General features: G+C 42.0%; 1 protein-coding gene across 1 annotated transcript; it reads left to right on the plus strand.

The window, feature by feature from the left end:
- The first annotated feature begins 338 nt into the window (after positions 1-338).
- Positions 339-14,225, plus strand: APOOL (apolipoprotein O like). The gene is made up of 9 exons (XM_066559691.1): positions 339-380; positions 3,541-3,645; positions 4,951-5,070; positions 6,106-6,160; positions 6,304-6,402; positions 6,720-6,811; positions 7,157-7,243; positions 8,769-8,925; positions 10,615-14,225. Exons 1-9 carry the CDS (start codon positions 369-371, stop codon positions 10,710-10,712), a joined length of 825 nt encoding a protein of 274 aa, XP_066415788.1. The 5' UTR covers positions 339-368; the 3' UTR covers positions 10,713-14,225.
- The last annotated feature ends 1,883 nt before the right edge of the window (positions 14,226-16,108 follow it).

The raw sequence follows: 16,108 nt of genomic DNA on the forward strand, positions 1-16,108 counted from the left end.
CGTCCCTGCCCGCTTTAGGGCGATCACGCCGCGGTTGAGAGAGATTCCTGCCCTTCTTTAGGGCGATACCGGCTGAGGGCGATGTCCGCCTCGGCTGAGCAGGATCATCCCTGCCGGCTTTGTGGCTATGCCGGCTGAGGGCAATCCATCCCTGCCCGCTTTGGGATGATGCCCGCCCCGGCTGAGGGCAATCCATCCCTGCCCGCTTTGGGATGATGCCCGCCCCGGCTGAGGGCAATCCATCCCTGCCCGCCTCGGGCCGATGCCGGCTGAGGGCGATCCCGCCCGGCCCGAGCGCGGTCCCGCCCCGGCCCCTCGGCCCCGCCCGGCGCGGCCCTTCCCGCGCGCCGTACGCGGCGCTGTCCAACATGGCGGCCAAGGTGAGTGTCCGCCTGCCCTCAGGCCGGCGCTGCCCCGGCCCCGCGGCTCCGCTGCCCCTCAGGCTCCGCTCCCGCTCCTCCGCCGGCTCGGGACAGCCGGGGCGGCTCCGTGCGGCCCCTCGGGAGCGCCCGGCCCGCCCGCGGGTCCGCCGGTGCTGGCGGGAAGGAGCCCCCGGTGCCGCGGAAGCCGGCGGCCGGTGGAGGAGTGGGGCAGGGAGAGGTCTCTGATAGTGTGGGATTGGGGGAAAGAGCTGGTTCGAGAGGTGGTTAAACTGCACAACAGGGAATAAAAGCGGGGTTTCTCTTCTGGTGCTTCTCCGTGTACTCGCAGCCCCCGAAACACCTTCAGCTCGAGGAATATCAAGATGATAGTTTGGTAGTGACATGATAAAGTGCTAGTGGTGCTGTACATCACTAAAACAAGGCTGTTAAAATCATGCTGGTACGAGCTAACAGGGTTACAAGTATGTAAAATATCTCTAGTTGTAGGAATAATACAGTGTCTTTAAACAGAAAAACATGCATGTAAAGATCTAAGCTTTCTCACAAATATTTAGACAGGTTTTCCAGTGTTGGCAATCAAATTGATGAATTGGTTGCTCTCACATGAATCTTCATATTTGCTTTTTTAAAGCATTTAAAATGTGAATGTGTCTATATCTGGAAAGGAAAGGATGGTGCCAACGAGGACAGAAATGAAAAGAAAGCATTTTGCTTTAGTTTGTTAAGGCAAAAGAAACTGTCTTTGGCTTTGTTGTCTGGCTGGGTGGTCTTGAAGTAATTTGGTTGGCTTAGTATATAAATATGAATGATTCAGTACCTTTAGTGAAGTGACATAATTTTATGTGTGTTCTTTACTATTTACCATGAAATATTTCTTAATAAGAGTTTTATTCTTCTTAAGATTTCACTCTCTGTGGTCACTTACCAAGATTAAACCCAAATCCATGGAGTATCAGGGAGTTGAGGTGAAGTGGAAGGATCTGTTCCATTTGTGGGGGGTTTGGTGGTTGGCATCAGAGATTTAGAAAGACATACCTGAATTAGGATACTGGGTTTGGCCTGCAAGCTTCTGGCATTCGTGTCTCGTGTAACTTGGGAAAATGAACCAAAAGGATGTGAGACAGTTTTGGGATCCACCTCAAGGCATCTGAGTGGTAGGAGAAAGTCATAAACCTGTGACTCTTTATTCTTCAATTAACATTTTTTAATGGAAAATATGATACGAGATAGCTGCTAAATTTTAATCTTATTTTACCCTGGCCAGTAGAGTCCCATTTTGTGATACAGAAGTTGTATATTTTTTTATATAAATCCACGCATCAGATTTTTGCATATACTCCACTCCGTTTTATTCCCTTTGTTTTGAGGCAGTTCCTGCCTTCAGGGCAAGTTTCCTGCTCCAATTCTTGAAGCAAGCACACAGAATTTGCAGTTTCAGTAGGAAACAATGTCTTGGAGATTAGCATAAATTAACTGTATGGTTTTATTATGGTTTAGTTTGTATTCTGCATCTTTTGAGTGGAAGATAGGGAATTCTTTGTAGTGATGTAGCTTTTTAATTTTTTTTTTAAATAGAATCTTTATTTTTTGATCATTGATAAGATTTCAACACTTTGAAGCAGAGTGTTTGAAATGAAAAGAATTAAAGCCAAAATTATCCAGGTACATTTGAGAGTTTTAGTATTATTATATTTTGATTGGTCTTACTCCAGTTCTACTATTAAGAGGCATAGCTGTAACAATTTCCTGCTGGAAAGCATATAATGCATTTCTTCAGCAAATAATTGCTGTTCAGTCTTTTCATCCAAAATATTGCCATGTCTGTTTGTCTTTATTTCCTTCAGGTTGTCAGTGTTGTAGGTCAGGCCTTTGGCAGTGATGTTACAGGGAATGTTTTAATAGTGGCCACTGACCTTTCCTTTGGTGCTGCTTAGCTCTGTGTGTGTGCAGAATTCACCTCCAGAAATGTCACCTGGCTTTTGGACCTGCAGCAACTTCCTGGATTCCTCAAAAAGAAGATTTTTATTTATTTGGAAGTCAGTTATCAGCTGATGTTCTGGAGTCATTCCAGTGGCTGAACATGCAGTCCCAGGGTGTTCCACAGCTCCAGCCTGTTGTAGGGGGTTTTCTCTCTGCTTCTTTCCTAGTGTTTGATATAAAAATATGATCCTGCCATTTCTTAATTCTCAGTAACTTGTGTGGAAGTTTTCATAGGTAAAACACTTACTGGTTTCTCTAGCTAAACAAGATATGATTTTTGTTGTTTGATACATAATGCCTCATAAGGAACTTTTAATAAAATAATTCCAATAAATTAGTACTAAAAACCACTTGGCTAACTGAGGTCTTTTTAGTGCACCTTGTGATGAGATAAGGAGCAGCTCCATGCAGTGAAGCCTCTTTAGTGTAGTCAAGGTGATGTTGCTTTGTCTTTCACTCTGGTTCTTTGTGATTTCAGTAGAAAAGAGTGAAGCCCTCTTGGGATAACTGCCTGTGTAAATGTTAGCCAGTACAGCTATTTCCTTGGATCTTTAAACATTTATGTGTTTGTCTGCAGGCACCCAAAAGTAAAGCAATTACTGTCAGTCAGGAGCTGGACCACTTTGATCATTCCCTGTATAGCTTTCTCTTTTACATTCTTTGAGAACAGAATCCATTGTGACTTTTAAAAATACATTGTTTTTTTTAAGTGAACAATGCAACTTTCTCATGCTCTATCACTTTTAAATTCAATTTTCCTTCTAGTGTCTACTGAAAATTGGTGTCTTGTTCTGGTAGCATGCTGTATGGAAATAAGCAATCTGAATTATGATAGGCTTCAAATAGGGGTTCTTTAAATAATTCTTCAGAGATGGAATTCCTGCATGCTGAGTAAATTACAACTGAATTTACCCTAAAAGTGATGGAAACATCAGTGTGGCTTTGAACACAAAGTTTTTCCTGGTGTTTTAGACACAAAATTGTTCTCAGGGATCTTTAACCTTTTCTTTACCATTATAATTTGAGAAAATCTTTGTATAAGTCAGAAGACATTTCTAAAAGGCATAATGCTTACAAAAGGCTTTAAAAGTGACCTGTTTAATCCCATATTTGATCAATCCAAAGGGAAATTTTACTTTCAGCATTAAGACTCCCTTTTTTCATCTCTCTGTCCCAGGTGGCAAAGCTGGCAGCTGTTTCTTCTGGGCTGCCATTTATATGTATTACTGTATATGCAGCAACAGAAAAGGAATCAAAAAGTCAGCTGGTGAAGCCAGATAAGGTATGAATCTTCCTCTTTTTTGGTCTTTAAAATAATACCAGAAAAACCTGCAGAATAGCAGCTCTGTCCATTGCATTACAGTAACTAAAAGAGATAGCAAATATGTGATAATAAATAACTGACCACTGTGGCTCAAATAAAATACAAAATGTTATAATATTAAAATATATAATATAAAATATTAAATATAAATATATGTAATATATATAAATATATAATATTATAATTTTAAAATATTAGTGAAGTTTTATCTCATTTTCATTATTACAGTATTTCAAAAATGAAGTCAGAAAAGGTGAAAATAGAATACTAACTGATGATTCCTTCTCTAATGTGCAGTTTCTAGCAGTACACACATCCACACACATGCCTTTCCTTCATACTGAGTCATTCTGCTTCTAAGAACCCACACCACTGTTTCAGTTTTCACTTCCAAAGAGTGAAGTCCCACTTGAGTAGAGTCAGTTTGGAACTCTAGAAGTTCATAATTCCACGGAGAGGCTTTGTGTGAACACTGAAACACAGGGGGAACACTGAGGGTTTGCAGGCTTGAAAACCCCCTTGAACTGCAGCACTCAGGGGAGCAGAGCTGTGTCCCTGCTGCAGAGCTGTGTCCCTTTTGCTCAGCTGTGTCCCTGCTGCAGAGCTGTGTCCCTTTTGCTCAGCTGTGTTTGTTTGCAGCACTCAGGGGAGCAGAGCTGTGTCCCTGTTGCTCAGCTGTGTCCCTTTTGCTCAGCTGTGTGTGTTTGCAGCACTCACAGGAGCAGAGCTGTGTCCCTGCTGCTCATCTGTGTGTGTTTGCAGCACTCACAGGAGCAGAGCTGTGTCCCCTTTGCTCAGCTGTGTCCCTTTTGCTCAGCTCTGTGTGTTTGCAGCACTCACAGGAGCAGAGCTGTGTCCCTGCTGCAGAGCTGTGTCCCTGCTGCTCAGCTGTGTCCCCTTTGCTCAGCTCTGTGTGTTTGCAGCACTCAGGGGAGCAGAGCTGTGTCCCCTTTGCTCAGCTGTGTCCCCTTTGCTCAGCCGTGTCCCCTTTGCTCAGCTCTGTGTGTTTGCAGCACTCACAGGAGCAGAGCTGTGTCCCCTTTGTTCAGCTCTGTGTGTTTGCAGCACTCAGGGGAGCAGAGCTGTGTCCCCTTTGCTCAGCCGTGTCCCCTTTGCTCAGCTCTGTGTGTTTGCAGCACTCACAGGAGCAGAGCTGTGTCCCCTTTGCTCAGCTGTGTCCCCTTTGCTCAGCTGTGTCCCTTTTGCTCAGCTGTGTCCCCTTTGCTCAGCTGTGTCCCTTTGCTCAGCTCTGTGTGTTTGCAGCTCCCCATTTACAGCGCTCCCCCGCTGACGTCCCGGTACATCGAGGAGCAGCCGGGGCCCCTGCAGCAGCAGCTCACGGCCCTGCGGAGGACGACCAGCCACTATTTCAGGTGGTGCCAGGTAAGGGATGCACCCAGCCTTTCCTGCTGTTCTCTCAGCACTAAACTACTGAAAAAACAGGTTACTTCCCCCTTGAGGGTTTTTTTGGCAGGTCCTTGTCTTAGTATAAGATAATTTTGGATGGAGAATGAGCCCTCCTTCTACAGCAGGAGTTACATTGGAAAATTCTTGCTGGGAGAACTTAAGAGTGTTTTGGAGTGCGAAATTCCAGGTGCAGTCCATGGAGAAGGAGCTGCTTGCAAAGGGCAGTAACTGACATAAAAGAGAACAGAATGCATCCCATGTATCTGTTGCAGCAGGCTGTTCCTCAGGAGCCATCAGAAACACCTCCCAGCTCTGTTACCTCGTGTTCCAGCTGGAGAGGGAACTGGTGCCTGTCACTGCTTTTGTACGTGCTGGGAAACTGCAGCTTCACCCTGGCTGTTGGCCAGAGATGTTGCACTTGTGTTTTGCTTTTGCAAAAATTGTAGACCCTAACAGTTGAAAACAAAATTCAAAGTGTCTTCATTTTTTTTCTGTAAATTGTGATTCCATTGGTCTGTAAAAATGTTGTCAGTGACTGCATGACTGAAATACTCTTGTTATAAATCTGCACCAAACTTTTTAATGCCATTAATCATTGTGAGTTCCTGCCACTGAATAGCAGTGACCTCTGGTGGTACAAATTCGGTGTTGTTCTTTCAGTTTTCCTGGGAAAGTCTCTAGGGAAGAGAAGACTGTATTTTATAATTGAATTTTCTTATACACTTGGTATCCAGGTGTTTTCCTACTCTAGAGTTCCTGAGATGTCAGTTTTGAAAGGGAGCTTACATTAGAGAGATTTTTTTTTTTAATTAATTAGTTGCCAATGTCATTTTTAAAAATATAAGTGTTTGAAACAAAGAGGGTAGATCTCTGCACAGCCATTCTAGAAGGTCACTGGTTTGGGTTTTTTAAAGTTACACAGTATTTCTTTGTCTCATTGTGCTGAGATATGTGTGAACAGCTACTTTTACAGAGATTTTACTTTCTGGTTTTGTTTTTCTTTCCTTTTAGAGTGTCTATTACTTTATTAAAAATGGAATAACGGATTCAATTCAGTTTGGAAAAGGTAGGCAAGTCACATATCTGTCTCATTTCATCTATAAACTCTCAGTAAAATCAAATTTTTCACCTTTGTTTCTTAAGTGGGAAATAAAATGACTGACACTGAATTGCCCTTCTTCTTTTTTGTCTTTTTTTCCCATTTCCTAGATGCTTATGTTTACCTGAACAACCCCCCCCCAGAATTTCTTCCCAAAGCCGCTGTGATTTCGGTGTCAGGCCTGGCTGGTGCAGTGCTGGCAAGGAAAGGTAGGGCTGCCTTGTTTTCATGACTGGCCTGGGGGGTACAGAGCCTGTAACAGTTTCAGTGGGCAGAATACTCTTCTGGAACATTGGCAAAAGCCTGTGGGACTAAAATAAATTCCTGGTAAATGAAGGGACATTATTGATTACTGTTAGGAGCTGGCTCAGAGCTGACAGAGCAGGACTAGACAGACTAATGATACAATTCTTCATAATATTGGAAAACCTAGTTTGGGATTATTTGTCTTTGCCTTTAATTGCTACAAGTACTTCATTTGCATTTCATTTTTGTCTAATTATTCAAAATATTTGGCTTTGTTCAGGTTCTAGATTTAAGAAAATTGCTTATCCATTGGGACTTACTACTGTAGGATATGCTGTTTGTTACCCAGCTCAGTCAGTGGTCATTGCTAAGGTAAGGTTCTGCTTTATCTGGGGTCATTTCCAACACAGTGGGACAAGTTTGGATCCTTTAACCTGGTGCTCCATCTGTTGTACCAACATTGACAGCACACTGTTTGCTGATTAAAGTTTGATTTAATTTGGAGTAGGTCGGTCTAGCATGGAAATGTTCCCTGTGGATTCCTAATACCAATTTAAGCATTATTTACAATTTGCTTGGCGTAAGGGAAATATGTACTAGATCTTGAAAAGTCAATGCTTTAGGATGTTGAGCATGTTCTCATTAAACAGGATTAATTTCATTTGAATAGTCTGTATTTTAAGACTGTTGTTAAATTATGTTTTTCTAAAAAAATAGGTAACAGGGAAAAAGTTACGTCATGCAAGTCACCAGACCTATGAGGCTGTGAGGTCACTGTGGGCAGACAAGGAAACTGTCACCAAGGTAGGACTTGGGAAGTCATTACACCTCACACACTGAGAGAGAGCTTAGAAAGTCGTGGTCTCTTCTGCTGATGCTCTTTAAGGTTTACTGATGGTGTTAAGCAAGGCACAAACCCCAGTCTGATCTTTTTGTCCCTTCAGTGTTTAATTGTTTTTACACCTTCCACAGCAGTGGATATTGAGATCCCCTCTCAAGAGTAGTCCCATGCAGGGTGCACCAGAGAAGATTGAGTTTCTCTTTAGAGCTCCTTTTTTATCTTGGCATAAATGATCCATTTTGATTCAAGCTTTAGTCTTAAGCAGCCTCTGAATTTAGACAAAAGACACTCAGGATCACAGTAGGTAAGACTGGCTTGCTGCTCTACACCCCTTATTTACCCTGTGATACGAATTGTCCATGGCTGATTTATTTCTTTTCCTTGCCCTGTCCTCATGGCAGCCACAGTGAATTAATGGTCAGTAACCTCTTTATATTGACCTACTACATATGGAAAAGTTAGCAGGGTTTTTGACCTGATTCTCTTCCCCACTATAACCTTCTGTCTCTGACATAATTCTTCTTCTCCTCAGAATTTCCTCTAGTTTCTTTCCTTTTTCTGTTTTAGGGGATTTTGTGTGTGGTTTTTAACTGAGGCAGTCAAAATAGGACACATTAAACAGCTGAAGCCTTGCCAGCAGAGAGTAGAGGGCAATATGAACCTTCTGTAAATTACATATGGAATTTGGGTTAGTGATCCCAGAATTAAATGTGGGTTTTATCCAACCCAAAAGGTTTTTTTTCCTCAAGTGGAAATTTATAAAACCTTGACAAAAGTAGCACTTCCCAAGTAAAATTGCAGTTTTGCACAGTAGTTTTCATTGCTCTTTTCAAAGAAAATTTCAGTTTCTCAGTTACATTAACGTGTAGAAATATTTTGCTTTAAATTTACAGTGCTCATTGGCATGCAGTCCTCACCCTTTATTTCTTCTGAGAAGCACAAATGGAATTCTGAGTTTTGAAAATGAGATTCAGATAACTGTCATTAAACTGATAGCAAAACAAGAATTGATGTGGTACACACACTTCTCTTAACTTCATTTTTTTTTTCCTGAGTGAAGCCTCTTCCCAGGACACATTATTTCTCATCACTAGGGTGTAGCCATGATTTATCTTTCCACCTCCTGCTAACTAGGGGTAGTAAGTGTTCTGTAAACACTCAGGGCTGTTTCAGTCCTGTGCAAGGCTAAAGGCTCCTCACCTGGAAATGAACTTGTGAAGGTCTTGGAGGGTCTCTGGTAAAACCACAGCTTCACTCATGACAATTTCCCTTCTACATGAATTTATTCTCTCTGATCTGTGGGGTTTCATGAATTTTACTTTTTCCAGCTGTGCCCCTTGTGTGCAGCTGACTAGTTGAATATCATTGCACGATGTCATATCTGAAAATAATTTCATGAGATAAGCTCCCAGACTTGAAAGCTTTATTTTGCAAGAATGTATTAAGCATATACCCATGTGCTTTCTTTTATTAATATTTGGTTCACAGCTGCAGCAAGAGTCAAAACCAATTATGCAAGAAGATAAGAAAAAGAAGGGAATTTCTAGTACCAAACCTGAGTCTGCTGTTGAGTCAGGATCATTTAACAGAACTGAATCTTTTCCAGTAGAGTGTCAGAGTAATGAAGATCCAGTGCCTTCATCAGGTGAATTAAACATTTCAAGTGTAATCTCAGGGCAACTTGCAAATCCAATTAGTTGACTTAATTTTGCACTTACTCTTGCTCTAAACTGGAGCACACTGTCAATGCATATTATTCTTGAGAGCATATTTTACATGCTGTCATTTAATACATATTTCAGAGCCTCAGGGAGGTGATCATTTTCTCACTGTGGACCTTGTCATAATAACAGAATTATATATTTGCTGTTCTCTCTCAATAATGTCAGAGAACCAATATTAATGTAAACCAGGTTCTTTCAATGGCCAAAATAAGGAATAATCCAAATGCAAGTCATACAAAAAGGTTTAAATTTGGATTATTATTAGAAAATTGAAGTCTCAAATGGATTTCATTACTTTTAGCCTCTGCTAACAGCAGAGATGATCCATAGTGGAATCAAAGAGGGGTGTGTAATTGGGAAATGAAGCATTGGATTTCACTGGGCTGGGTTTTCTGCAGTGGTTCCTTGTGCACCTTAAGTGGTTGAGATAATCAACCAGATCACATAACAGCCTGTTTACCAGACAAGAATTTGGTAGTCCAATTTTTAAGAGAAAACAGTGGAATTACCTATTAAAGGAGAATTAAATTTGTTTTAAAGTATTGTTACCTTTTGTAAGGGCAACTTCTAAATTTTATTTGTTGCAAGGAAATCATTTGGAAGGAAGGAATTGTTACCAGAGATTTATTTTTTTTTTCTGAAAAGCAAGCAGAACATACTTGGATGAGGGTTTTAGTATTTTTTTCCCCTTTATTTTCACTGTAGTATGCATTCACATCTTTGCTTTGCACTTGAATTTTTTCTGATTTAGTTTGTGGAATGCTTTGATCTGTTTTTACACTCGCTCCAGGCCAAACTGTCTTTATTGGGTTTGTGTTTATAGATCTGTCGTTGCTTTCATAGGTGGAATTAGTTCATGTCCTTAATACAGCCAAAAATATCCCTGCCCTAAATGAATCTGTGTTGCCAGAGATGTTTATTTTCTCAGTCCAAGTGGGGCAAAGCTTTCAGGAGAATGTAACACCCTTTGTTGGATCCAGTGATGGAGCTAGAAAAGAACAGAAGGATCAGGAACAGGAGCCACAGCCCCAGAAAAGCTGCCTTTATATCCCCCTGGATGCTCTGGAATTGCAGCAGCATTAAATATGTCAGCTGTGCTCTGTCCTTCAGTCAGTGGGAGGCTTCAGTGGTTCACTAAACTCAGTTTGTGCTTTCTGGAAGCTCAGAAGTGAAACTAGGTGAGAGTGCTTGTCTTCATTTGGAATTCTTGCCATCTGGCAGCAGCTGCAGGGAGATCTGGCAGGGTTGGTTGTGGGATCCAGCTCTGCTCCTGGACAAGGAACACCAGGGAATTTTTTCCATGCCTCAAACTTTCCCTTCCTTTCCAAGTGTTGGGCAAAGCATCACAATTTCTTCTCTCATTCTGCTGGGGTAGGAAGTGGAGTTGGAGAGTGAGAAGAGGTCCTGCTCTCCATCCACTGCTGTGCTCAGTGTTCAACCTGCCCTCATCCTCCTTCTTAAGACACTTTGAACTGGAGCAGACAGATTTTGATCTTTTCTAAGTGTTTGGTAGTACAGAATTCTCAACATGTATCATCACTAAGCGTTTTTTCCTTACAGCTCAAGTATAAGCATACTTTTTAACCATATTTCTTCACTATCTCTAACAGGAACAGTGAAGAAATCAAAATTTAAGCCTGATCCAAAACTTGCAGACCATGGTCAGTCCAGCCCAGAAGATGTGGACATGTACAGCACCAGGAGCTAAGCCAAGTCTGCTTTACAAAATGCAAAATGTTACAGATAAGGGGGAGGGAAGAAGGGAAGGAATAATCTTTACAATGCATACTCTGTGAGGTATAATTTCATCAGATATTTTCTTATCTCCAATTTGTATTATTGACTTACATGATTCTGTTTAGTGCTTATTTTGTTCCTGACTCCATATAAACAGTGGGAATTCACTCAGTGTCATTAGTGAGACACTGAGAAAACAAGATTTGTCAGTGTCTTCTCCCAATGGGACTTCTGTGTGCCAAACTTGCTAATAAATGTCACTTCACAAAGGATATTTGAAAATGCAAACGTATCTCTGCTTTGGCTCAGGTGTTGGGTGATCTGAATGAAGAATGTGAGGGATGGGCTTTGCAGAGGCTTCTTTGTCTTTTATCTTTCAGCTCTGGAATGAAGTGCAAGTTCCTGCTGGTCTGAGTGTCCTTAAAATCCCCGTGGTTGTATGATGTGAACAGCATTGGCTTTAAAGCTTGTGTAAAAGAGTCACTTTTTTCATTGCAAATTAATTTGGCACTCTTTGCCTCTTTCACAAGGGTGAATGGAAACAACTCCTTGTCCTGCACACCTCTGCTGTGTTCAGATGTCTCTGAAGTTGGGCAAAAATACACAACTGATCTCTAAACTTCCTTTCTAGACTATGCATCAGCTTTCACCTACTTCTGATACTTGGAAGAACTGTGTTTGAATTGCTTAATCCATGAAACTGATTCTGAATTTATATAAAATCCATTAGAAGTGTTTAGGAAGTTGGAGATCTGTAGTTTCAAGGTTTAAACTGCTGACAGTAAAAATGCTGAAGTAGTAGGCAGCCAACTTTTTCATCCCACAAATTTGTATGCAATATCTCATTGATTTTGGTAGGATTTCTGTGAAATTTGGTGTTTTTCCATGAGAATGATATTAGAAATTAAGTTTCCTAGGATGAAGCTTTCAAACACTGCTTTTATCATGGTGCATATCCCTGTACTTCTGTTTATCCTCCATTTCTCTTCATTCTGTTACCTTTTAATTAAAAGGAAAATATGGGCTTTGCTGTAAAATTGAGGGGGAAGCAAGAGAGACCATAATATGAGCAGATAGTGTGGATGGAAGGCTAAAGCCTGAACTGCTGCTGTTCTGAGCACTGGGATGTGATGGGATATTGGCTCCTGCTCTCCAGAAGAAGAAATTTCACAACCTGGTTTCTCTGCAGGGCTGCTGATGCCAAGTCAAATGACCAGTGAAATACAGGCAGAATTCCTGGTGTCCCTGTGGGATCAGCAAAGTTGTGAGGAGGTGCTGCAGGCTGGAATGTGCAGAAGGCACAAATGGTGAATGAGCAAGAGAAGAAAAGCTTTTAGGATGGGTCAGAAACAAATTGTTATTTTAAAATCCAAATTTCAGGGGAAGTGTTTGTTGGTCTTTGTTACACAGAGTCCAGTGCAAGGTGAAGTCAGAAAATGTGAAGTTTAAAAGACGAATTCTATTAGTGAAAATTGCCTGGGACAGCTGACAGGATTTAATGTCTTTTGTTTCTTTAATAATCTCTTAAAGGTCCAGGCAACTGTCAGAATTCAGGCAGCAATCAGAGGATATTAAATCAATCTTCAGAGAGCTCCTGGACATGACACATTTAGTGTTTCATCACAGAGAGAGGAGTAGAAAAATTAGATGGCTGGGCTTCATATACCAATTCCAGGGAAACAGATGAAGACATAAGTGAAAATTGTGAAGAAATTATCATTTTCAAGTGCATGACTGAATGCCAGAAATTGTATTATCTGTCTCCCTTTGATAATATTCTGGATAAAAACATGAAGGAAAAGCCATCTGCTCTACTCCTAAATTGTTAAATTCTAACTTTGAGTGATGTGCTAGCACAGCAAGTCAACAGCAGAGGTAAGATGATGCAGATTTGCTTGGATTTTGCAGGAGTTTACTGTGCTGAGATTTTTCAGGCCATAATGAAAAACTGTGCCCAGGGATTGTTCTGGTGGGAGCAGGGAGAGGAGGGAGCTGCAGGGTCTGCCCTTGCCAGGAGAGCAGCCTTGGGACACTGCCTGTTCCCTGTGCCAGGAACTGCCCTGCACTGCCCAGGTGCTGAGGCCATTTCCACTCAGGTCTGGTGGGGCTGGCTGGGCTCAGATGTCCTTGGCCCTTTGGCTGGGCAGGCAGGACTTCCATGGCAGCCCTGGGGCTGTTCATGCTGTGCATGGCCCTGGTGCACAAGGCTGTCCTGGGGTCCTGGGGCTGCATCTCAGGCTCTGATGACTCCTTAGGCCAACACTGGGCTAGAACTAAACCTCAGAGTTAAACATCATGACTTAAAAGGAGTGTTCCTGGCCACTGTGATGAACAGCAGCAGGAGGAGGGGTGCAGTTCTGTGGCTCACAGGAAGGAGTCCCTGTGCTGTGCCGTGGTTTGGTAGTGAGAGGAGTGAGCAGCACAGGGTTATTCCAGCTCAGGGTTTGCCAGGTGGCCGCCCCATCCCTGGGGGTGCCCAGGGCCAGGCTGGACAGGGCTTGGGGCAGCCTGGGGTAGGGGAAGGTGTCCCTGCCCAGGGCAGGGGTGGAAGAAAATGGGCTGGAAGGTCGATGGTGATGCTGCTGATGTTATTGCTACTTTTTAATTTAGTTTTTTCATCACCTGAGATTTCTCTTTCTCCTCAAGGCAGGGTAATTTTCTGTTTGTTTCATTTGTATCACCAGTTTTTGTTTGCTATCCCCACACAGTGGGGTTAAAGTTAGAAGGTTTGGTTGTGAAACAGGGACAGTTAAAGACAACTCTTCCCTAATTGCAGCCAAAGAAAGTGGGAGAAAAATATGGAAAGTTTTGTATTCTGGCTGGGTGTGTTCTCTGCTTTCAGTTCAGACATCTGAACTTCCAGGGGTTATTTAATACTTGACTCCTGACTGCAAGGAGCTGTAGCCACATGTCTGTATTAGTAATTTCTAGTAAAGGTGCTATGCAACGGCTTTAAAAAAGCAAACTCAGATCTGGATGATGCCATGCTTGTGAGTCCTGGGTAACCACGTGCCTGACTTGGGCTCTTGAAGATTTCAGACCCAATAGACAAATCTGTTACACTGAAAAGTTAACATAAAACATGGAAAAATTTTATTGTGAGACATGGTTTTATTAATTTATAGTGAAACACTTTGCAATGCCTCTCAAATGTATCCTTAAGAGTCACTTAAATTTATTTCACAATGCAATAATACAGTTACATAAAAGTAAGAATGTATATTGTAATTTTTATATAAGTTATATATTTGTGAAAAAATTGATGTCTTAAAGAATGGGGTCACATGGTATTTTATAATACAGAAATAGCTTTCATTTAATGCATGGGGTTTTTATTTATGGTTGATTGTATTCAATATAGAGAGATTTGGAGCTTGTTGATATTAATTTTTATTTACATAAAACTGATTGTGATACTTTATTTTGTCATATCACTGTGAGGCACCTGGAAATAAAGGGTGATAAGATACTTTTTAAAAACTAAGTTTAATTTTTGTCTGTTGTTTTCATCTGTAGGAAAATTGTCAATTCCTTCCCTTTCAAGTACTTTTTTAAGAGTTCATTTCTAATGACCAAGTCACACTTGGTTTATTAATGTTGGGGGAAAAACTTCACCCCTGAAGTACTGAAACACTCCTGGAACAAATCCCTGAAGCAACAGGACAGAGCAATGCTCAGTGGCCTAAATTTTGAGAAGTGCTTCCATTTTCTTCTCTTGGTATTTTTTGTAAAGAATGGTGTAGTTCAGGACTTGGGAAAACTGAAGTGTTTATCCATGCTGGAGGAGGAGTGACACTGTTCAAGAAGGAAGCAGGTGGTAAATGTGTTTGTCTCTGTGTGACTGTGCCAGTCTTCCAGATTGAGTAATTTGCCAGGCAAGGGTCATAAATTATGTAATCCACGTGTAAGGTAAAGAGTGAATTACTCAAAAGGAGGAGAATTGTGTGAATGAGTAATGGGGCTGTTTTGATGGCACATTGTCCCTGTGATTCTTGAACAGCTTGGGAGATACTGGAAAGAATTGGAATGCAGCAATGTTGTAATCTTATAGTGAAAGTCTGGAGTATTTTAGTGAAAAGCTGAAAACATTTTAAATCCAAAAGGAAGTGGGGTCCCACGAAGCCAATACTTTTTAAAAAGGCCAATCAGTAGGCACTGGATTGTGTGTGGTTTTTATTTTAAGTGCAGGATTCCCAGAAGCCAAGCTCAGCTATGTGCTGATGGCAAGCTGCAGCCAAGAAAGGCTGTGATGGAAGCCAGTCCAGAAGTCAGTGTGTCCTTCCTGCCCCTGAGGTGCTTTTGTTGTGGCCCAGAGGCAGAGAACAAACCCAGTGAAACCCTGGGTTCACTGGGGGCAAACACTCCTGTTCCAGGTGCAGTTACTCCTTTGTCCTTTTGTTTACAGACACAGGAGATGGATTTTGCTGCAGCAGCTGAAAGAAATTCCACTGCTGTGACCAGGGAATAGGTGTAAACTGAGCCTGTCCTGGTTTCAAGCCTTGGAAACCTTTTCTGGCCTCTATTTGTAGCAGTCCTGACACCAGTGCTTGGGGAATCCATAGCTTGTGCTTGGTTTGTGTCACTCTCAGGAGCCCTGCAATGCTGCAGGAGCAGAGACTGGTCTCCACAGCCATCTTGAACCAGATCTGAATTAAGATTAAAGATCATGAGCAGTTCCATCTTCCACCATTAATTTTGGTCAGTAACTTTGGTTTACTTACATTCCTCTCTTTGAAGAAATTAAATGAGCCTGGATGTTGTTATAGAAGGAATAACTTGGCACTTGATTGTGCTGAGTTCCAGAAACTCAGACAATCAGAGGAGGCAATGGGTGTGCTGTGCAGTACAGAGCTCTCAGCTGCTCAGGTCTGCTGGCTCTGGGTTTATTTGCTGTTACCCAAGTGGGCACTGAAAACAGAAAATGACTCTCAGCCTCTGCAGCCCTTCCTGAGGCCAGGTCCAAACCTCTGCATCCAATAAATGCCAATGATGTAGCCAAGTCAAGAGTTTGGGGTTTTTAACCTGCCTCATTAGGACATCTCACCCAAGGAAAAACTGCCCACTGCATTTCTGCATCCTTGAATCAAACCTGACAGCTCAGGTAAAGGTGTTTGTTCACCAGCCAACGTGAGGCTCCCACTGAGCAGCTGGAGTGGAGCCAGAGGGGAATTCCCTGTCAGCAGGAGGATGGGGCATCTGCAGGAACTGCTTCTTCACACTTCTGCCTTACATCTGAAGAAGGATCCTGCAATTTCTTTCACTGAGGTAAATATTAATTTCTTTGTTGAGGTCTGTTGTAAAGCAATCTTCTGGCAGGACTGAGACTCTCTCATCTACTGCTGTAATATTAAGTGCTGCTGGGCTTTA

The sequence above is a fragment of the Molothrus aeneus genome, chromosome 14 (genome assembly GCF_037042795.1).
Source record: "Molothrus aeneus isolate 106 chromosome 14, BPBGC_Maene_1.0, whole genome shotgun sequence".
Classification (NCBI taxonomy): domain Eukaryota; kingdom Metazoa; phylum Chordata; class Aves; order Passeriformes; family Icteridae; genus Molothrus; species Molothrus aeneus.

Excerpts from the sequence above, each read along its gene's own strand:
- APOOL (XM_066559691.1), top strand. Across the intron at positions 3,646-4,950 it reads AGCTGGTGAAGCCAGATAAG|CTCCCCATTTACAGCGCTCC; the intron begins GTATGAATCTTC and ends GTGTGTTTGCAG. Across the intron at positions 6,403-6,719 it reads TGCAGTGCTGGCAAGGAAAG|GTTCTAGATTTAAGAAAATT; the intron begins GTAGGGCTGCCT and ends GGCTTTGTTCAG.